The sequence below is a fragment of the Myxine glutinosa genome, chromosome 5 (assembly GCF_964187855.1).
Source record: "Myxine glutinosa chromosome 5, kmMyxGlut1.1, whole genome shotgun sequence".
In the NCBI taxonomy this organism is placed as follows: Eukaryota; Metazoa; Chordata; class Myxini; order Myxiniformes; family Myxinidae; genus Myxine; species Myxine glutinosa.
The window spans coordinates 114,022,523-114,045,839 of NC_136265.1; the positions used below are offsets into that span (position 1 = coordinate 114,022,523).

Here is a 23,317-nt window from a genome sequence, read left to right on the forward strand (position 1 = left end):
AGTTAGTCATCGCTATGTGAGAACATCAAGTTAGTCATCGCTATGCTAGAACATCAAGTTAGTCATCGCTGTGCTAGAACATCAAGTTAGTCATCGCTATGCTAGAACATCAATTTAGTCATCGCTATGCTATAACATCAAGTTAGTCATCGCTGTGCTAGAACATCAAGTTAGTCGTCGCTATGCTAGAACATCAAGTTCGTCATCGCTATGCTAGAACATCAAGTTGGTCATCGCTATCGCTATGCTGGAACATCACGTTAGTCATCGCTATGCGAGAACATCAAGTTAATCGTCGCTATGCTAGAACATCGTTAGTCATCGCTGTGCTAGAACATCAAGTCAGTCATTGTTATGTGAGAACATCAAGTTCGTCATCGCTGTGCTAGAACATCAAGTTAATCGTCGCTATCCCAGAACATCAAGTTAATCGTCGCTATCCCAGAACATCAAGTTAGTCATCGCTATGCTAGAACATCAAGTTTGTCATCGTTATGCGAGAACATCAAGTTCGTCATTGTTATGTGAGAACATCAAGTTAGTCATCGCTGTGCTAGAACATCAAGTTAGTCGTCGCTGTGCGAGAACATCAAGTTAGTCGTCGCTATGCTAGAACATCAAGTTGGTCATCGCTATGCTAGAACATCAAGTTAGTCATCGCTATGCTAGAACATCAAGTTAGTCATCGCTATGCTAGAACATCAAGTTAGTCATCGCTATGCTAGAACATCAAGTTAGTCATCGCTATGCGAGATGATCAAGTTAGTCATCGCTATGCTAGAACATAAGTTAGTCATCGCTATGCTAGAACATCAAGATAGTCACCGCTGTGCTAGAACATCAAGTTAGTCATCGCTGTGCTAGAACATCAAGTTAGTCGTCGCTGTGCTATCACGTCACGTTAGTCAACGCTATGCTCGAACATCAAGTTAGTCATCGCTATGCTAGAACATCAAGTTAGTCATCGCTATGCTAGAACATCAAGTTAGTCATCGCTGTGCTAGAACATCAAGTTAGTCATCGCTATGCGAGAACATCAAGTTAGTCATCGCTATGCTAGAACATCAAGTTAGTCATCACTGTGCAAGAACATCAAGTTAGTCATCGCTATGCTAGAACGTCAAGTTAGTCATCGCTATGCTATAACATCAAGTTAGTCATCGCTATGCTAGAACATCAAGTTAGTCATCGCTATGCTAGAACATCAAGTTAGTCATCGCTATGCGAGAACATCAAGTTAGTCATCGCTATGCTAGAACATCAAGTTAGTCATCGCTATGCGAGAACATCAAGTTAGTCATCGCTATGCTAGAACATCAAGTTAGTCATCGCTGTGCTAGAACATCAAGTTAGTCATCGCGATGCTATAACATCAAGTTCGTCATCGCTGTGCTAGAACATCAAGTTAGTCATCGCTATGCTAGAACGTCAAGTTAGTCATCGCTGTGCCAGAACATCAAGTTAGTCGTCACTGTGCTAGAACATCAAGTTAGTCGTCGCTATGCTAGAACATCAAGTTCGTCATCGCTATGCTAGAACATCAAGTTAGTCATCGCTATGCTGGAACATCAAGTTAGTCATCGCTATGCGAGAACATCAAGTTAATCGTCGCTATGCTAGAACATCAAGTCAGTCATTGTTATGTGAGAACATCAAGTTAGTCATCGCTGTGCTAGAACATCAAGTTAATCGTCGCTATCCCAGAACATCAAGTTAGTCATCGCTATGCTAGAACATCAAGTTTGTCATCGTTATGCGAGAACATCAAGTTAGTCATTGTTATGTCAGAACATCAAGTTAGTCATCGCTGTGCTAGAACATCAAGTTAGTCGTCGCTGTGCGAGAACATCAAGTTAGTCATCGCTATGCTAGAACATCAAGTTGGTCATCGCTATGCTAGAACATCAAGTTAGTCATCGCTATGCTAGAACATCAAGTTGGTCATAGCTATGCTGGAACATCAAGTTCGTCATTGTTATGTGAGAACATCAAGTTAGTCATCGCCATGCGAGAACATCAAGTTAATCGTCGCTATGCTAGAACCTCAAGTTAGTCATCGCTATGCTAGAACATCAAGTTAGTCATCGCTATGCTAGAACATCAAGTCAGTCATCGCTATGCTAGAACATCAAGTTAGTCATCGCTATGTGAGAACATCAAGTTAGTCATCGCTATGCTGGAACATCAAGTTAGTCATCGCTATGCTAGAACATCAAGTTAGTCATCGCTATGCTAGAACATCAAGTTAGTCATCGCTGTGCTTGAACATCAAGTTAGTCATCGCTATGCTAGAACATCAAGTTGGTCATCGCTGTGCTTGCACATCAAGTTTGTCATCGCTATGCTAGAACATCAAGTTAGTCATCGCTGTGCTAGAACATCAAGTCAGTCATTGTTATGTGAGAACATCAAGTTGGTCATCGCTATGCTAGAACATCAAGTTCGTCATTGTTATTTGGGAACATCAAGTTAGTCATCGCTATGCCAGAACATCAAGTTAATCGTCGCTATGCTAGAACATCAAGTTAGTCATCGCTGTGCTTGCACATCAAGTTAGTCAGCGATATGCTAGAACATCAAGTTAGTCATCGCTGTGCCAGAACATCAAGTTATTCATCACTGTGCTAGAACATCAAGTTAGTCGTCGCTATGCTAGAACATCAAGTTAGTCATCGCTATGCTAGAACATCAAGTTAGTCATCGCTATGCTGGAACATCAAGTTAGTCATCGCTATGCGAGAACATCAAGTTAATCGTCGCTATGCTAGAACATCAAGTTAGTCATCGCTGTGCTTGCACATCAAGTTAGTCATCGCTATGCTAGAACATCAAGTTAGTCATCGCTATGCGAGAACATCAAGTTAATCGTCGCTATGCTAGAACATCAAGTTGGTCATCGCTGTGCTTGCACATCAAGTTAGTCATCGCTATGCTAGAACATGAAGTTAGTCATCGCTATGCTAGAACATCAAGTTGGTCATCGCTGTGCTTGCACATCAAGTTAGTCATCGCTGTGCTTGCACATCAAGTTAGTCATCGCTATGCTAGAACATCAACTTGGTCATCGCTGTGCTTGCACATCAAGTTAGTCATCGCTATGCTAGAACATGAAGTTAGTCATCGCTATGCCAGAACATCAAGTTTGTCATCGCTATGCTAGAACATCAAGTTAGTCATCGCTATGCTAGAGCAGCACGTTAGGCATCGCTATTCTAGAACATCAAGTTAGTCATCGCTGTGCTAGAACATCAAGTTAGTCACCGCTGTACTAGAGCATCAAGTTAGTCATCGCTGTGCGAGAACATCAAGTTAGTCGTCGCTATGCTAGAACATCAAGTTAGTCATTGTTATGTGAGAACATCGAGTTAGTCATCGCTATGCTAGAACATCAAGTTCATCATCGCTATGCGAGAACATCAAGTTAGTCATCGCTATGCTAGAACATCAAGTTGGTCATCGCTATGCTAGAACATCAAGTTAGTCATCGCTATGCGAGAACATCAAGTTGGTCATCGCTGTGCTTGAACATCAAGTTAGTCATCGCTATGCTAGAACATCAAGTTGGTCATCGCGATGCTAGAACATCAAGTTAGTCATCGCTATGCTAGAACATCAAGTTGGTCATCGCTATGCTAGAACATCAAGTTAATCGTCGCTATGCGAGAACATCAAGTTAGTCATCGCTATGCTAGAACATCAAGTTCGTCATCGCTATGCTAGAACATCAAGTTAGTCATCGCTATGCTAGAACATCAAGTTAGTCATTGCTATGCTAGAACATCAAGTTAGTCATCGCTATGCTAGAACATCAAGTTTGTCATTGTTATGTGAGAACATCAAGTTGGTCATCGCTATGCGAGAACATCAACTTCGTCATTGTTATGTGAGAACATCAAGTTAGTCATCTCTATGCTAGAACATCAAGTTAATCGTCGCTATGCGAGAACATCAAGTTTGTCATCGCTGTGCTTGCACATCAAGTTAGTCATCGCTATGCAAGAACATGAAGTTAGTCATCGCTGTGCCAGAACATCAAGTTAGTCGTCACTGTGCTAGAACATCAAGTTAGTCATTGCTATGCTAGAACATCAAGTTAGTCATCGCTATGCTGGAACATCAAGTTTGTCATTGTTATGTGAGAACATCAAGTTGGTCATCGCTATGCTAGAACATCAAGTTCGTCATTGTTATGTGAGAACATCAAGTTAGTCATCTCTATGCTAGAACATCAAGTTAATCGTCGCTATGCGAGAACATCAAGTTTGTCATCGCTGTGCTTGCACATCAAGTTAGTCATCGCTATGCTAGAACATGAAGTTGGTCATCGCTGTGCCAGAACATCAAGTTAGTCGTCACTGTGCTAGAACATCAAGTTAGTCGTCGCTATGCTAGAACATCAAGTTAGTCATCGCTATGCTAGAACATCAAGTTAGTCATCGCTATGGTGGAACATCAAGTTGGTCATCGCTATACAAGAACATCAAGTTCGTCATTGTTATGTGAGAACATCAAGTTAGTCATCGCTATGCTAGAACATCAAGTTAATTGTCGCTATGCTAGAACATCAAGTTAGTCATCGCTGTGCTAGAACATCAAGTTAGTCATCGCTATGTTGGAACATCAAGTTGATCGTCGCTATGCTCGAACATGAACTTAGTCATCGCTATGCTAGAACATGAAGTTAGTCATCGCTGTGCTAGAACATCAAGTTAATCGTCGCTATCCTAGAACATCAAGTTCGTCATCGCTATGCTAGAACATCAAGTTAGTCATCGCTATGCTAGAACATCAAGTTAGTCATCGCTGTGCTTGCACATCAAGTTAGTCAGCGATATGCTAGAACATCAAGTTAGTCATCGCTGTGCCAGAACATCAAGTTATTCATCACTGTGCTAGAACATCAAGTTAGTCATCGCTGTGCTTGCACATCAAGTTAGTCAGCGATATGCTAGAACATCAAGTTAGTCATCGCTGTGCCAGAACATCAAGTTATTCATCACTGTGCTAGAACATCAAGTTAGTCGTCGCTATGCGAGAACATCAAGTTAGTCATCGCTATGCTAGAACATCAAGTTAGTCATCGCTATGCTGGAACATCAAGTTAGTCATCGCTATGCGAGAACATCAAGTTAATCGTCGCTATGCTAGAACATCAAGTTAGTCATCGCTGTGCTTGCACATCAAGTTAGTCATCGCTATGCTAGAACATCAAGTTAGTCATCGCTATGCGAGAACATCAAGTTAATCGTCGCTATGCTAGAACATCAAGTTGGTCATCGCTGTGCTTGCACATCAAGTTAGTCATCGCTATGCTAGAACATGAAGTTAGTCATCGCTATGCTAGAACATCAAGTTGGTCATCGCTGTGCTTGCACATCAAGTTAGTCATCGCTGTGCTTGCACATCAAGTTAGTCATCGCTATGCTAGAACATCAACTTGGTCATCGCTGTGCTTGCACATCAAGTTAGTCATCGCTATGCTAGAACATGAAGTTAGTCATCGCTATGCCAGAACATCAAGTTTGTCATCGCTATGCTAGAACATCAAGTTAGTCATCGCTATGCTAGAGCAGCACGTCAGGCATCGCTATTCTAGAACATCAAGTTAGTCATCGCTGTGCTAGAACATCAAGTTAGTCACCGCTGTACTAGAGCATCAAGTTAGTCATCGCTGTGCGAGAACATCAAGTTAGTCGTCGCTATGCTAGAACATCAAGTTAGTCATTGTTATGTGAGAACATCGAGTTAGTCATCGCTATGCTAGAACATCAAGTTCATCATCGCTATGCGAGAACATCAAGTTAGTCATCGCTATGCTAGAACATCAAGTTGGTCATCGCTATGCTAGAACATCAAGTTAGTCATCGCTATGCGAGAACATCAAGTTGGTCATCGCTGTGCTTGAACATCAAGTTAGTCATCGCTATGCTAGAACATCAAGTTGGTCATCGCGATGCTAGAACATCAAGTTAGTCATCGCTATGCTAGAACATCAAGTTGGTCATCGCTATGCTAGAACATCAAGTTAATCGTCGCTATGCGAGAACATCAAGTTAGTCATCGCTATGCTAGAACATCAAGTTCGTCATCGCTATGCTAGAACATCAAGTTAGTCATCGCTATGCTAGAACATCAAGTTAGTCATTGCTATGCTAGAACATCAAGTTAGTCATCGCTATGCTAGAACATCAAGTTTGTCATTGTTATGTGAGAACATCAAGTTGGTCATCGCTATGCGAGAACATCAACTTCGTCATTGTTATGTGAGAACATCAAGTTAGTCATCTCTATGCTAGAACATCAAGTTAATCGTCGCTATGCGAGAACATCAAGTTTGTCATCGCTGTGCTTGCACATCAAGTTAGTCATCGCTATGCAAGAACATGAAGTTAGTCATCGCTGTGCCAGAACATCAAGTTAGTCGTCACTGTGCTAGAACATCAAGTTAGTCATTGCTATGCTAGAACATCAAGTTAGTCATCGCTATGCTGGAACATCAAGTTTGTCATTGTTATGTGAGAACATCAAGTTGGTCATCGCTATGCTAGAACATCAAGTTCGTCATTGTTATGTGAGAACATCAAGTTAGTCATCTCTATGCTAGAACATCAAGTTAATCGTCGCTATGCGAGAACATCAAGTTTGTCATCGCTGTGCTTGCACATCAAGTTAGTCATCGCTATGCTAGAACATGAAGTTGGTCATCGCTGTGCCAGAACATCAAGTTAGTCGTCACTGTGCTAGAACATCAAGTTAGTCGTCGCTATGCTAGAACATCAAGTTAGTCATCGCTATGCTAGAACATCAAGTTAGTCATCGCTATGGTGGAACATCAAGTTGGTCATCGCTATACAAGAACATCAAGTTCGTCATTGTTATGTGAGAACATCAAGTTAGTCATCGCTATGCTAGAACATCAAGTTAATTGTCGCTATGCTAGAACATCAAGTTAGTCATCGCTGTGCTAGAACATCAAGTTAGTCATCGCTATGTTGGAACATCAAGTTGATCGTCGCTATGCTCGAACATGAACTTAGTCATCGCTATGCTAGAACATGAAGTTAGTCATCGCTGTGCTAGAACATCAAGTTAATCGTCGCTATCCTAGAACATCAAGTTCGTCATCGCTATGCTAGAACATCAAGTTAGTCATCGCTATGCTAGAACATCAAGTTGGTCATCGTTATGCGAGAACATCAAGTTAGTCATTGTTATGTGAGAACATCAAGTTAGTCATCGCTGTGCTAGAACATGAAGTTAGTCGTCGCTGTGCGAGAACATCAAGTTAGTCGTCGCTATGCTAGAACATCAAGTTGGTCATCGCTATGCTAGAACATCAAGTTAGTCATCGCTATGCTAGAACATCAAGTTAGTCATCGCTATGCTAGAACATCAAGTTAGTCATCGCTATGCTAGAACATCAAGTTGGTCATCGCTATGCTAGAACATCAAGTTAGTCATCGCTATGCTAGAACATCAAGTTGGTCATCGTTATGCGAGAACATCAAGTTAGTCATTGTTATGTGAGAACATCAAGTTAGTCATCGCTGTGCTAGAACATCAAGTTAGTCGTCGCTGTGCGAGAACATCAAGTTAGTCGTCGCTCTGCTAGAACATCAAGTTGGTCATCGCTATGCTAGAACATCAAGTTAGTCATCGCTATGCTAGAACATCAAGTTAGTCATCGCTATGCTAGAACATCAAGTTGGTCATCGCTATGCTAGAACATCAAGTTAGTCATCGCTATGCTAGAACATCAAGTTAGTCATCGCTATGCTAGAACATCAAGTTAGTCATCGCTATGCGAGAACATCAAGTTAGTCATCGCTATGCTAGAACATCAAGTTAGTCATCGCTATGCTAGAACATCAAGTTCGTCATCGCTATGCTAGAACATCAAGTTAGTCATCGCTATGCTAGAACATCAAGTTCGTCATCGCTGTGCTTGAACATCAAGTTAGTCATTGTTATGTGAGAACATCAAGTTAGTCATCGCTCTGCTAGAACATCAAGTTAATCGTCGCTATACTGGAACATCAAGTTAGTAATCACTATGCTAGAACATCAAGCTCGTCATCGCTCTGCTAGAACATCAGGTTGGTCATCGCTATGATAGAACATCAAGTTAGTCATTTTTATGTGAGAACATCAAGTCAGTCATCGCTATGCTAGAACATCAAGTTAGTCATCGCTATGCTAGAACATGAAGTTAGTCATCGCCATGCTAGAACATCAAGTTGGTCATCGCTGTGCTTGCACATCAAGTTAGTCATCGCTATGCTAGAACATCAAGTTGGTCATCGCTGTGCTTGCACATCAAGTTAGTCATCGCTATGCTAGAACATCAAGTTAGTCATCACTATGCTAGAACATCAAGTTGGTCATCGCCGCTGTGCTTGCACATCAAGTTAGTCATCGCTGTGCTTGCACATCAAGTTAGTCATCGCTATGCTAGAACATCAAGTTGGTCATCGCTGTGCTTGCACATCAAGTTAGTCATCGCTATGCTAGAACATGAAGTTAGTCATCGCTATGCTAGAACATGAAGTTGGTCATCGCTGTGCTTGCACATCAAGTTAGTCATCGCTGTGCTTGCACATCAAGTTAGTCATCGCTATGCTAGAACATCAAGTTGGTCATCGCTGTGCTTGCACATCAAGTTAGTCATCGCTATGCTAGAACATGAAGTTAGTCATCGCTATGCTAGAACAGCACGGTAGGCATCGCTATTCTAGAACATCAAGTCAGTCATCGCTGTGCTAGAACAGCAAGTTAGTCAGCGCTGTACTAGAGCATCAAGTTAGTCATCGCTGTGCGAGAACATCAAGTTAGTCGTCGCTATGCTAGAACATCAAGTTAGTCATTGTTATGTGAGAACATCGAGTTAGTCATCGCTATGCTAGAACATCAAGTTCATCATCGCTATGCGAGAACATCAAGTTAGTCATCGCTATGCTAGAACATCAAGTTGGTCATCGCTATGCTAGAACATCAAGTTAGTCATCGCTATGCGAGAACATCAAGTTGGTCATCGCTGTGCTTGAACATCAAGTTAGTCATCGCTATGCTAGAACATCAAGTTGGTCATCGCGATGCTAGAACATCAAGTTAGTCATCGCTATGCTAGAACATCAAGTTGGTCATCGCTATGCTAGAACATCAAGTTAATCGTCGCTATGCGAGAACATCAAGTTAGTCATCGCTATGCTAGAACATCAAGTTCGTCATCGCTATGCTAGAACATCAAGTTTGTCATCGCTATGCGAGAACATCAAGTTAGTCATTGCTATGCTAGAACATCAAGTTAGTCATCGCTATGCTGGAACATCAAGTTGGTCATCGTTATGCGAGAACATCAAGTTAGTCATTGTTATGTGAGAACATCAAGTTAGTCATCGCTGTGCTAGAACATCAAGTTAGTCGTCGCTGTGCGAGAACATCAAGTTAGTCGTCGCTCTGCTAGAACATCAAGTTGGTCATCGCTATGCAAGAACATCAAGTTAGTCATCGCTATGCTAGAACATCAAGTTAGTCATCGCTATGCTAGAACATCAAGTTAGTCATCGCTATGCTAGAACACCAAGTTAGTCATCGCTATGCTAGAACATCAAGTTGGTCATCGCTATGCTAGAACATCAAGTTAGTCATCGCTATGCTAGAACATCAAGTTAGTCATCGCTATGCGAGAACATCAAGTTAGTCATCGCTATGCTGGAACATCAAGTTAGTCATCGCTATGCTAGAACATCAAGTTAGTCATCGCTATGCTAGAACATCAAGTTAGTCATCGCTGTGCTTGAACATCAAGTTAGTCATCGCTATGCTAGAACATCAAGTTGGTCATCGCTGTGCTTGCACATCAAGTTTGTCATCGCTATGCTAGAACATCAAGTTAGTCATCGCTGTGCTAGAACATCAAGTCAGTCATTGTTATGTGAGAACATCAAGTTGGTCATCGCTATGCTAGAACATCAAGTTCGTCATTGTTATTTGGGAACATCAAGTTAGTCATCGCTATGCCAGAACATCAAGTTAATCGTCGCTATGCTAGAACATCAAGTTAGTCATCGCTGTGCTTGCACATCAAGTTAGTCATCGATATGCTAGAACATCAAGTTAGTCATCGCTGTGCCAGAACATCAAGTTATTCGTCGCTGTGCGAGAACATCAAGTTAGTCGTCGCTATGCTAGAACATCAAGTTAGTCATCGCTATGCTAGAACATTAAGTTAGTCATCGCTATGCTGGAACATCAAGTTAGTCATCGCTATGCGAGAACATCAAGTTAATCGTCGCTATGCTAGAACATCAAGTTAGTCGTCGCTGTGCTTGCACATCAAGTTAGTCATCGCTATGCTGGAACATCAAGTTAGTCATTGTTATGTGAGAACATCAAGTTAGTCATCGCTCTGCTAGAACATCAAGTTAATCGTCGCTATACTGGAACATCAAGTTAGTAATCACTATGCTAGAACATCAAGCTCGTCATCGCTCTGCTAGAACATCAGGTTGGTCATCGCTATGATAGAACATCAAGTTAGTCATTTTTATGTGAGAACATCAAGTCAGTCATCGCTATGCTAGAACATCAAGTTAGTCATCGCTATGCTAGAACATGAAGTTAGTCATCGCCATGCTAGAACATCAAGTTGGTCATCGCTGTGCTTGCACATCAAGTTAGTCATCGCTATGCTAGAACATCAAGTTGGTCATCGCTGTGCTTGCACATCAAGTTAGTCATCGCTATGCTAGAACATCAAGTTAGTCATCACTATGCTAGAACATCAAGTTGGTCATCGCCGCTGTGCTTGCACATCAAGTTAGTCATCGCTGTGCTTGCACATCAAGTTAGTCATCGCTATGCTAGAACATCAAGTTGGTCATCGCTGTGCTTGCACATCAAGTTAGTCATCGCTATGCTAGAACATGAAGTTAGTCATCGCTATGCTAGAACATCAAGTTGGTCATCGCTGTGCTTGCACATCAAGTTTGTCATCGCTATGCTAGAACATCAAGTTAGTCATCGCTGTGCTAGAACATCAAGTCAGTCATTGTTATGTGAGAACATCAAGTTGGTCATCGCTATGCTAGAACATCAAGTTCGTCATTGTTATTTGGGAACATCAAGTTAGTCATCGCTATGCCAGAACATCAAGTTAATCGTCGCTATGCTAGAACATCAAGTTAGTCATCGCTGTGCTTGCACATCAAGTTAGTCATCGATATGCTAGAACATCAAGTGAGTCATCGCTGTGCCAGAACATCAAGTTATTCGTCGCTGTGCGAGAACATCAAGTTAGTCGTCGCTATGCTAGAACATCAAGTTAGTCATCGCTATGCTAGAACATTAAGTTAGTCATCGCTATGCTGGAACATCAAGTTAGTCATCGCTATGCGAGAACATCAAGTTAATCGTCGCTATGCTAGAACATCAAGTTAGTCGTCGCTGTGCTTGCACATCAAGTTAGTCATCGCTATGCTGGAACATCAAGTTAGTCATTGTTATGTGAGAACATCAAGTTAGTCATCGCTCTGCTAGAACATCAAGTTAATCGTCGCTATACTGGAACATCAAGTTAGTAATCACTATGCTAGAACATCAAGCTCGTCATCGCTCTGCTAGAACATCAGGTTGGTCATCGCTATGATAGAACATCAAGTTAGTCATTTTTATGTGAGAACATCAAGTCAGTCATCGCTATGCTAGAACATCAAGTTAGTCATCGCTATGCTAGAACATGAAGTTAGTCATCGCCATGCTAGAACATCAAGTTGGTCATCGCTGTGCTTGCACATCAAGTTAGTCATCGCTATGCTAGAACATCAAGTTGGTCATCGCTGTGCTTGCACATCAAGTTAGTCATCGCTATGCTAGAACATCAAGTTAGTCATCACTATGCTAGAACATCAAGTTGGTCATCGCCGCTGTGCTTGCACATCAAGTTAGTCATCGTTGTGCTTGCACATCAAGTTAGTCATCGCTATGCTAGAACATCAAGTTGGTCATCGCTGTGCTTGCACATCAAGTTAGTCATCGCTATGCTAGAACATGAAGTTAGTCATCGCTATGCTAGAACATGAAGTTGGTCATCGCTGTGCTTGCACATCAAGTTAGTCATCGCTGTGCTTGCACATCAAGTTAGTCATCGCTATGCTAGAACATCAAGTTGGTCATCGCTGTGCTTGCACATCAAGTTAGTCATCGCTATGCTAGAACATGAAGTTAGTCATCGCTATGCTAGAACATCAAGTTGGTCATCGCTGTGCTAGAACATCAAGTTAGTCATCGCTATGCTAGAACATCAAGTTAGGCATCGCTATGCTAGAACAGTACGGTAGGCATCGCTATTCTAGAACATCAAGTTAGTCATCGCTGTGCTAGAACAGCAAGTTAGTCAGCGCTGTACTAGAGCATCAAGTTAGTCGTCGCTGTGCAAGAACATCAAGTTAGTCGTCGCTATGCTAGAACATCAAGTTAGTCATTGTTATGTGAGAACATCGAGTTAGTCATCGCTATGCTAGAACATCAAGTTCATCATCGCTATGCGAGAACATCAAGTTGGTCATCGCTGTGCTTGAACATCAAGTTAGTCATCGCTATGCGAGAACATCAAGTTGGTCATCGCTGTGCTTGCACATCAAGTTAGTCATCGCGATGCTGGAACATCAAGTTAGTCATCGCTATGCGAGAACATCAAGTTGGTCATCGCTGTGCTTGAACATCAAGTTAGTCATCGCTATGCGAGAACATCAAGTTGGTCATCGCTGTGCTTGCACATCAAGTTAGTCATCGCGATGCTGGAACATCAAGTTAGTCATCGCTATGCTAGAACATCAAGTTAGTCATCGCTATGCGAGAACATCAAGTTAATCGTCGCTATGCGAGAACATCAAGTTAGTCATCGCTATGCGAGAACATCAAGTTCGTCATCGCTATGCTAGAACATCAAGTTAGTCATCGCTATGCTAGAACATCAAGTTAGTCATTGCTATGCTAGAACATCAAGTTAGTCATCGCTATGCTAGAACATCAAGTTTGTCATTGTTATGTGAGAACATCAAGTTGGTCATCGCTATGCTAGAACATCAAGTTCGTCATTGTTATGTGAGAACATCAAGTTAGTCATCTCTATGCGAGAACATCAAGTTAATCGTCGCTATGCGAGAACATCAAGTCTGTCATCGCTGTGCTTGCACATCAAGTTAGTCATCGCTATGCTAGAACATGAAGTTAGTCATCGCTGTGCCAGAACATCAAGTTAGTCGTCACTGTGCTAGAACATCAAGTTAGTCATTGCTATTCTAGAACATCAAGTTCGTCATCGCTATGCTAGAACATCAAGTTTGTCATTGTTATGTGAGAACATCAAGTTGGTCATCGCTATGCTAGAACATCAAGTTCGTCATTGTTATGTGAGAACATCAAGTTAGTCATCTCTATGCTAGAACATCAAGTTAATCGTCGCTATGCGAGAACATCAAGTTTGTCATCGCTGTGCTTGCACATCAAGTTAGTCATCGCTATGCTAGAACATGAAGTTGGTCATCGCTGTGCCAGAACATCAAGTTAGTCGTCACTGTGCTAGAACATCAAGTTAGTCGTCGCTATGCTAGAACATCAAGTTAGTCATCGCTATGCTAGAACATCAAGTTAGTCATCGCTATGCTGGAACATCAAGTTGGTCATCGCTATGCAAGAACATCAAGTTCGTCATTGTTATGTGAGAACATCAAGTTAGTCATCGCTATGCTAGAACATCAAGTTAATTGTCGCTATGCTAGAACATCAAGTTAGTCATCGCTGTGCTAGAACATCAAGTTAGTCATCGTTATGCTGGAACATCAAGTTGATCGTCGCTATGCTCGAACATGAAGTTAGTCATCGCTATGCTAGAACATGAAGTTAGTCATCGCTATGCTAGAACATCAAGTTGGTCATCGCTGTGCTTGCACATCAAGTTAGTCATCGATATGGTAGAACATCAATTTAGTCATCGCTATGCTAGAACATCAAGTTAGTCATCGCTATGCTAGAACATCAAGTTAGTCATCGCTGTGCGAGAACATCAAGTTAGTCACCGCTATGCTCGAACATCAAGTTAGTCATCGCTGTGCTAGAACATCAAGTTAGTCGTCGCTGTGCGAGAACATCAAGTTAGTCGTCGCTATGTTGGAACATCAAGTTGATCGTCGCTATGCTCGAACATGAACTTAGTCATCGCTATGCTAGAACATGAAGTTAGTCATCGCTGTGCTAGAACATCAAGTTAATCGTCACTATCCTAGAACATCAAGTTCGTCATCGCTATGCTAGAACATCAAGTTAGTCATCGCTATGCTAGAACATCAAGTTGGTCATCGTTATGCGAGAACATCAAGTTAGTCATTGTTATGTGAGAACATCAAGTTAGTCATCGCTGTGCTAGAACATCAAGTTAGTCGTCGCTGTGCGAGAACATCAAGTTAGTCGTCGCTATGCTAGAACATCAAGTTGGTCATCGCTATGCTAGAACATCAAGTTAGTCATCGCTATGCTAGAACATCAAGTTAGTCATCGCTATGCTAGAACATCAAGTTAGTCATCGTTATGCTAGAACATCAAGTTGGTCATCGCTATGGTAGAACATCAAGTTAGTCATCGCTATGCTAGAACATCAAGTTGGTCATCGTTATGCGAGAACATCAAGTTAGTCATTGTTATGTGAGAACATCAAGTTAGTCATCGCTGTGCTAGAACATCAAGTTAGTCGTCGCTGTGCGAGAACATCAAGTTAGTCGTCGCTCTGCTAGAACATTAAGTTGGTCATCGCTATGCTAGAACATCAAGTTAGTCATCGCTATGCTAGAACATCAAGTTGGTCATCGCTATGCTAGAACATCAAGTTAGTCATCGCTATGCTAGAACATCAAGTTAGTCATCGCTATGCTAGAACATCAAGTTAGTCATCGCTATGCGAGAACATCAAGTTAGTCATCGCTATGCTGGAACATCAAGTTAGTCATCGCTATGCTGGAACATCAAGTTAGTCATCGCTATGCTAGAACATCAAGTTAGTCATCGCTATGCCAGAACATCAAGTTAATCGTCGCTATGCTAGAACATCAAGTTAGTCATCGCTGTGCTTGCACATCAAGTTAGTCATCGATATGCTAGAACATCAAGTTAGTCATCGCTGTGCCAGAACATCAAGTTATTCGTCGCTGTGCTTGAACATCAAGTTAGTCGTCGCTATGCTAGAACATCAAGTTAGTCATCGCTATGCTAGAACATTAAGTTAGTCATCGCTATGCTGGAACATCAAGTTAGTCATCGCTATGCGAGAACATCAAGTTAATCGTCGCTATGCTAGAACATCAAGTCAGTCGTCGCTGTGCTTGCACATCAAGTTAGTCATCGCTATGCTGGAACATCAAGTTAGTCATTGTTATGTGAGAACATCAAGTTAGTCATCGCTTTGCTAGAACATCAAGTTAATCGTCGCTATACTGGAACATCAAGTTAGTAATCACTATGCTAGAACATCAAGCTCGTCATCGCTCTGCTAGAACATCAGGTTGGTCATCGCTATGATAGAACATCAAGTTAGTCATTTTTATGTGAGAACATCAAGTCAGTCATCGCTATGCTAGAACATCAAGTTAGTCATCGCTATGCTAGAACATGAAGTTAGTCATCGCCATGCTAGAACATCAAGTTGGTCATCGCTGTGCTTGCACATCAAGTTAGTCATCGCTATGCTAGAACATCAAGTTGGTCATCGCTGTGCTTGCACATCAAGTTAGTCATCGCTATGCTAGAACATCAAGTTAGTCATCACTATGCTAGAACATCAAGTTGGTCATCGCTGTGCTTGCACATCAAGTTAGTCATCGCTGTGCTTGCACATCAAGTTAGTCATCGCTATGCTAGAACATCAAGTTGGTCATCGCTGTGCTTGCACATCAAGTTAGTCATCGCTATGCGAGAACATGAAGTTAGTCATCGCTATGCTAGAACATGAAGTTGGTCATCGCTGTGCTTGCACATCAAGTTAGTCATCGCTGTGCTTGCACATCAAGTTAGTCATCGCTATGCTAGAACATCAAGTTGGTCATCGCTGTGCTTGCACATCAAGTTAGTCATCGCTATGCTAGAACATGAAGTTAGTCATCGCTATGCTAGAACATCAAGTTGGTCATCGCTGTGCTAGAACATCAAGTTAGTCATCGCTATGCTAGAACATCAAGTTAGGCATCGCTATGCTAGAACAGCACGGCAGGCATCGCTATTCTAGAACATCAAGTTAGTCATCACTGTGCTAGAACATCAAGTTAGTCACCGCTGTACTAGAGCATCAAGTTAGTCGTCGCTGTGCGAGAACATCAAGTTAGTCGTCGCTATGCGAGAACATCAAGTTAGTCATTGTTATGTGAGAACATCGAGTTAGTCATCGCTATGCTAGAACATCAAGTTCATCATCGCTATGCGAGAACATCAAGTTGGTCATCGCTGTGCTTGAACATCAAGTTAGTCATCGCTATGCGAGAACATCAAGTTGGTCATCGCTGTGCTTGCCCATCAAGTTAGTCATCGCGATGCTGGAACATCAAGTTAGTCATCGCTATGCGAGAACATCAAGTTGGTCATCGCTGTGCTAGAACATCAAGTTAATCGTCGCTATGCAATAACATCAAGTTAGTCATCGCTATGCGAGAACATCAAGTTCGTCATCGCTATGCTAGAACATCAAGTTAGTCATCGCTATGCTAGAACATCAAGTTAGTCATTGCTATGCTAGAACATCAAGTTAGTCATCGCTATGCTAGAACATCAAGTTTGTCATTGTTATGTGAGAACATCAAGTTGGTCATCGCTATGCTAGAACATCAAGTTCGTCATTGTTATGTGAGAACATCAAGTTAGTCATCTCTATGCGAGAACATCAAGTTAATCGTCGCTATGCGAGAACATCAAGTTTGTCATCGCTGTGCTTGCACATCAAGTTAGTCATCGCTATGCTAGAACATGAAGTTAGTCATCGCTGTGCCATAACATCAAGTTAGTCGTCACTGTGCTAGAACATCAAGTTAGTCATTGCTATTCTAGAACATCAAGTTCGTCATCGCTATGCTAGAACATCAAGTTTGTCATTGTTATGTGAGAACATCAAGTTGGTCATCGCTATGCTAGAACATCAAGTTCGTCATCGCTATGCTAGAACATCAAGTTTGTCATTGTTATGTGAGAACATCAAGTTGGTCATCGCTATGCTAGAACATCAAGTTCGTCATTGTTATGTGAGAACATCAAGTTAGTCATCTCAATGCTAGAACATCAAGTTAATCGTCGCTATGCGAGAACATCAAGTTTGTCATCGCTGTGCTTGCACATCAAGTTAGTCATCGCTATGCTAGAACATGAAGTTGGTCATCGCTGTGCCAGAACATCAAGTTAGTCGTCACTGTGCTCGAACATCAAGTTAGTCGTCGCTATGCTAGAACATCAAGTTAGTCATCGCTATGCTAGAACATCAAGTTAGTCATCGCTATGCTGGAACATCAAGTTGGTCATCTCTATGCGAGAACATCAAGTTAATCGTCGCTATGCGAGAACATCAAGTTTGTCATCGCTGTGCTTGCACATCAAGTTAGTCATCGCTATGCTAGAACATGAAGTTAGTCATCGCTGTGCCATAACATCAAGTTAGTCGTCACTGTGCTAGAACATCAAGTTAGTCATTGCTATTCTAGAACATCAAGTTCGTCATCGCTATGCTAGAACATCAAGTTTGTCATTGTTATGTGAGAACATCAAGTTGGTCATCGCTATGCTAGAACATCAAGTTAGTCATCGCTATGCTAGAACATCAAGTTAATTGTCGCTATGCTAGAACATCAAGTTAGTCATCGCTGTGCTAGAACATCAAGTTAGTCATCGTTATGCTGGAACATCAAGTTGATCGTCGCTATGCTCGAACATGAAGTTAGTCATCGCTATGCTGGAACATCAAGTTAGTCATCGCTATGCTAGAACATCAAGTTAGTCATCGCTATGCTATAACATCAAGTTAGTCATCGCTATGCTAGAACGTCAAGTTAGTCATCGCTGTGCTAGAACATCAAGTTAGTCATCGCTGTGCTAGAACATCAAGTTAGTCATCGCTGTGCTAGAACGTCAAGTTAGTCATCGCTGTGCTAGAACATCAAGTTAGTCATCGCTGTGCTAGAACGTCAAGTTAGAGTTCATAATGTTTTGTTATTGAGAGGAATCTGCAATGATTGACTTGTTTTATGTCATGGATTCTGATCCAGATGATGAGTTGTCGACGCAAAATGTTTCCAAAGTGATAACGCATGTGATTTTTGGGGGGGGGGGGGGGGGGGGATACAAGATCGAGGCTCGTGTGAGACCTAACATCAACTATGATATAAGGATAATGATGGCTGCTTATTCATTGAATTGCTGCATCGTCTTTTGTATTACCTTCCAGGTGTGTCTCGACCCAGATGAAGACTGATGAGTCGCTGAAGAATGTGCTTTGGTGGTGCATCTGTAGTGTACTAACACTCACTTACCACACCTTAATCTGCGTTTTTTTTTAAAATACAGTACTGTATAAACATATAATTGTGTTCACCTCTGGTGAAATGGCGGGGGCCAGGATGCAGATTTCCCTGTTGAGGGTCAGAACTGTAGCTTCTGTTTACTTGAAGTGACTGCTCAGTTGAGGCGGATATCACTGTCATTGTGCCGGTGTAGAAAATGGTAACAAAGGAATGGTCAGGGATATGAGGGAGATGTACATGGCCTTGTGGTTCTGCAGGTTATCCAAATAGATTTCCCTTCTGCTTGTACATGTAGCTTTGTACATTGTAGTCACGTAGCCACGGTAACAGGCCACACCTTAAGTTTATTTCAGACTCGTTTTGCAATAGGAAAGAGCCTGTGCTTGGCTTGCCATGCTGTGGGCCATTATAGCACCAGTGAGGGGCACAGTTTTACATTCTCCTCCGTAATGGCTGAATGAACATGCTCGATGGTCTCTCTTTGTTGGCATGACAAGGTCGATGGACTCTCGTCATTGGCATGACATACTCGATGGACTCTTGTTGTTAGCATGACATACTCGATGGACTCTTGTTGCTGGCATGACATGCTCGATGGACTCTCGTTGTTGGCATGACATGCCGATGGACTCTTGTTGGACGATGGACTGTTGTTGTTGGCATGACATGCTCGATGGCTTCTTGTCATTGGCATGACACATTTGATGGCTTCTTGTCATTGGCATGACACATTTGATGGCCTACAGTCATTGGCATGACAAGCTCAATGGACTCTTGTTGTTGGCATGACATGCTCGATGGACTCTCGTTGTTGGCATGACATGCTCGATGGACTCTCGTTGTTGGCATGACATGCTCGATGGACTCTCGTTGTTGGCATGACATGCTCGATGGACTCTTGTTGTTGGCATGACATACTCGATGGACTCTTGTTGTTGCCATGACATGCTCGATGGACTCTTGTTGTTGGCATGACATGCTCGATGGACTCTCGTTGTTGGCATGACATGCTCGATGGACTCTTGTTGTTGGCATGACAAGCTCAATGGACTCTGGTTGTTGGCATGACATACTCGATGGACTCTTGTTGTTGGCATGACATACTCGATGGACTCTTGTTGTTGGCATGACATGCTCGATGGACTCTCGTTGTTGGCATGACATGCCAATGGACTCTTGTTGGACGATGGACTCTTGTTGTTGGCATGACATGCTCGATGGACTCTCGTCATTGGCATGGCATGCTCGATGGCTTCTCGTCGTTGGCATGACACATTTGATGGCCTCTTGTCGTTGGCATGACAAGCTCAATGGACTCTTGTCGTTGGCATGACACACCCGATGGCCTCTTGGCATTGGCATGACACCCTCGCTGGACTCTCGTCGTTGGTGGAACATGCTCAATGGCCTTTCATCATTGGTGTGAATAGTGACACATGTGCTTTCATGCTAATGTCATCAATCCTGTGACTGCTCCATTTATCATACATGCCACAATACCTTTACTTGAGAAATCATTATAATGACTATACTATTATTATTCGCCGAAGGCCATTTCATTTGTTATTTACAGCTGCTTGCGTTTTAGTGTGTATGTTATAAGTTTGTGATTGCTAAGAATTTTGAGACATGTGTTGGATTTGTTTGTCGGCCTGAATTGAATACGAAGCCAACAGAAGATTGTATTTCAATTTCCTGTGTCAGCAAAAGCTTGCTCGAGCGATGTGAAATGAATGTGTCCGGTACCACAGAGTTGAACAGAGCACGGGGAATGGTGATAGTGATTACATTTTCCATATTCCTGTATCAAGTGCAATGAAATGATAAAACCTTCACTGCTAACAATCCTTTTATGCATTCTGTTTTCATGTTTTGACAATGATGGAACAGCCAATGTGTGTGGTGCAAAGGCTCAATATTCAAAATGGGAGATTTCATAAACTATTGAAAATATTCACCTACCTTCTGTCATTCGCGTCGACAACCTGCCTGGAAACAAGAAAAATAGAACGGCACTCAGTGGAGCGCATACCTCCACCAGGCTGTTTTGTATCCCATTGATAGGCCGGATCTGGATTCGGACCTGAACCAAAATCTAATCAGCTTGTTCTTGTCACAAAACCAACATATCTCACCAAGTTTAGTCATAAATCGTCCACACCATTTTAAAATATGATGTTTCTATCGCTTTTTGCACAATCTCTCAATGGTGAAGAATCATTTGAAAAATTAAATAATTCTCGTATCCGAATACATATTCAGATCTTCACCAAAATTGAATCGAATCGTGCTTGTCAGACACCCAACCGGTCCACCAAGTTTTGTCCAAATCTGTCCACTTCTTGAGATATCCTGCTATGTATCTTGAGATATCCTTGAGATATCTTGAGATTGAACGTTTTTGAACAACCCGAACAACCCGAACAACTCAACATTAGAATGTGTGTGGTGTTTTCAACACTCGCAAAAGTGCGGAAAGTGGTTTTGAATATGAACACAAGTGTGAAAAGTGGTTTTGCAACACACATGCGATTGCGAATAGTGGTTTTGCAACACTAACACTGCCAGCTCAACATGAGCACAAGTGCGGAGAGTGGTTTTCAACACTAACACAAGTGTGGCAAGTGGTTTTCAACACGATCGCAAGTACCAAAAGTGTTTTTCAACACTAACATGAGGGCGAAAAGTGGTTTAGCAACACGAGCTCATGTGTGGAGAGTGGTTTTCAACGCCAGCACAAGTGCGAAAAGTGGTTTTGCAACACTAACACAAGTGAGACAAGTGGTTTTGCAACACCAACACAAGTGCAAAAAGTGGTTTTCAACACCAACAGAAGTGCGAAAGGTGGTTGCCAACACCAGCACAAGTGAGGAAAGTGGTTTGGCAAAACCAGCACATGTGTTAAAAGTGGTTTTCAACGCCAGCACAAGTGCGGAAAGTGGTTCTGCAACACTAGCTCAAGTGCGGAAAGTGGTTTTCAACACCAGCATAAGTGTGGAAAGTGGTTTTGCAACACTAACACAAGTGCAAAAAGTGGTATTCAATGCCAGCACAAGTGCGGAAAGTAGTTCTGCAACACTAGCACAAGTGCGAAAGTGGTTTTGCAACACTAACACAATTGCGATAAGATGGTTTTCAATGCCAGTATGAGTGCAGTAAGTGGTTTTTGCAACAATAACCAAGTGCGAAAAGTGGTTTTTCAACACTAACACAAGTGCGAAAAGTGGTTTTTCCACACTAATACAAGTGCAAAAGTGGTTTCCTGCACCAACACAAGTGCGAAAAGTGGTTTTTCAACACTAACACAAGTGCGAAAAGTGGTTTTTCAACACTAACACAAGTGCGAAAAGTGGTTTTTCCACACTAATACAAGTGCAAAAGTGGTTTCCTGCACCAACACAACTGCGAAAAGTGGTTTTTCAACACTAACACAAGTGTGAAAAGTGGTTTTTCAACACTAACACAAGTGCGAAAAGTGGTTTTTCAACACTAACACAAGTGCGAAAAGTGGTTTTCCACACTAATACAAGTGCAAAAGTGGTTTCCTGCACCAACACAAGTGCGAAAAGTGGTTTTTCAACACTAACACAAGTGTGAAAGGTGGTTTTTCAACACTAACACAAGTGCGAAAAGTGGTTTTTCAACACTAACACAAGTGCGAAAAGTGGTTTTTCAACACTAACATAAGTCCGAAAAGTGGTTTTTCCACACTAATACAAGTGCAAAAGTGGTTTCCTGCACCAATACAAGTGCGAAAAGTGGTTTTTCAACACTAACACAAGTGCGAAAAGTGGTTTTTCAACACTATCACAAGTGCAAAAAGTGTTTTTTCCACACTAATACAAGTGCAAAAGTGGTTTCCTGCACCAACACAAGTGCGAAAAGTGGTTTTTCAACACTAACACAAGTGCGAAAAGTGGTTTTTCAACACTAAAACAAGTGCGAAAAGTGATTTTTCAACACTATCACAAGTGCGAAAAGTGGTTTTTCAACACTAACACAAGTGCGAAAAGTGGTTTTTCAACACTAACACAAGTGCGAAAAGTGGTTTTTCAACACTAACACAAGTGCAAAAAGTGGTTTTTCAACACTAACACAAGTGCGAAAAGTGGCTTTTCAACACTAACACAAGTGCGAAAAGTGGTTTTTCCACACTAATACAAGTGCAAAAGTGGTTTCCTGCACCAATACAAGTGCGAAAAGTGGTTTTTCAACACTAACACAAGTGCGAAAAGTGGTTTTTCAACACTATCACAAGTGCAAAAAGTGTTTTTTCCACACTAATACAAGTGCAAAAGTGGTTTCCTGCACCAACAAAAGTGCGAAAAGTGGTTTTTCAACACTAACACAAGTGCGAAAAGTGGTTTTTCAACACTAACACAGGTGCGAAAAGTGGTTTTTCAACACTAACACAAGTGCGAAAACTGGTTTTTCCACACTAATACAAGTGCAAAAGTGGTTTCCTGCACCAACACAAGTGCGATAAGTGGTTTTTCAACACTAACACAAGTGCGAAAAGTGGTTTTTCAAACACTAATACAAGTGCAAAAGTGGTTTCCTGCACCAACACAAGTGCGAAAAGTGGTTTTTCAACACTATCACAAGTGCAGAAAGTGTTTTTTCCACACTAATACAAGTGCAAAAGTGGTTTCCTGCACCAACACAAGTGCAAAAAGTGGTTTTTCAACACTAACACAAGTGCGAAAAGTGGTTGTTCAACACTAACACAAGTGCGAAAAGTGTTTTTTCCACACTAATACAAGTGCAAAAGT

At 41.8% G+C, this 23,317-nt stretch overlaps 1 protein-coding gene across 1 annotated transcript in view; it reads left to right on the top strand.

Annotated features, from left to right (window-relative positions):
- The window catches only part of MAP3K4 (mitogen-activated protein kinase kinase kinase 4), a 185,820-nt gene extending 165,428 nt beyond the window's left edge, over positions 1-20,392 (top strand). Inside the window, exon 30 of the mRNA XM_068116524.2 lies at positions 18,470-20,392. Coding sequence (XP_067972625.2) covers positions 18,470-18,496 — 27 coding nt within the window. The 3' untranslated portion in view covers positions 18,497-20,392. The remainder of the gene's footprint in view (positions 1-18,469) is intronic.
- The last annotated feature ends 2,925 nt before the right edge of the window (positions 20,393-23,317 follow it).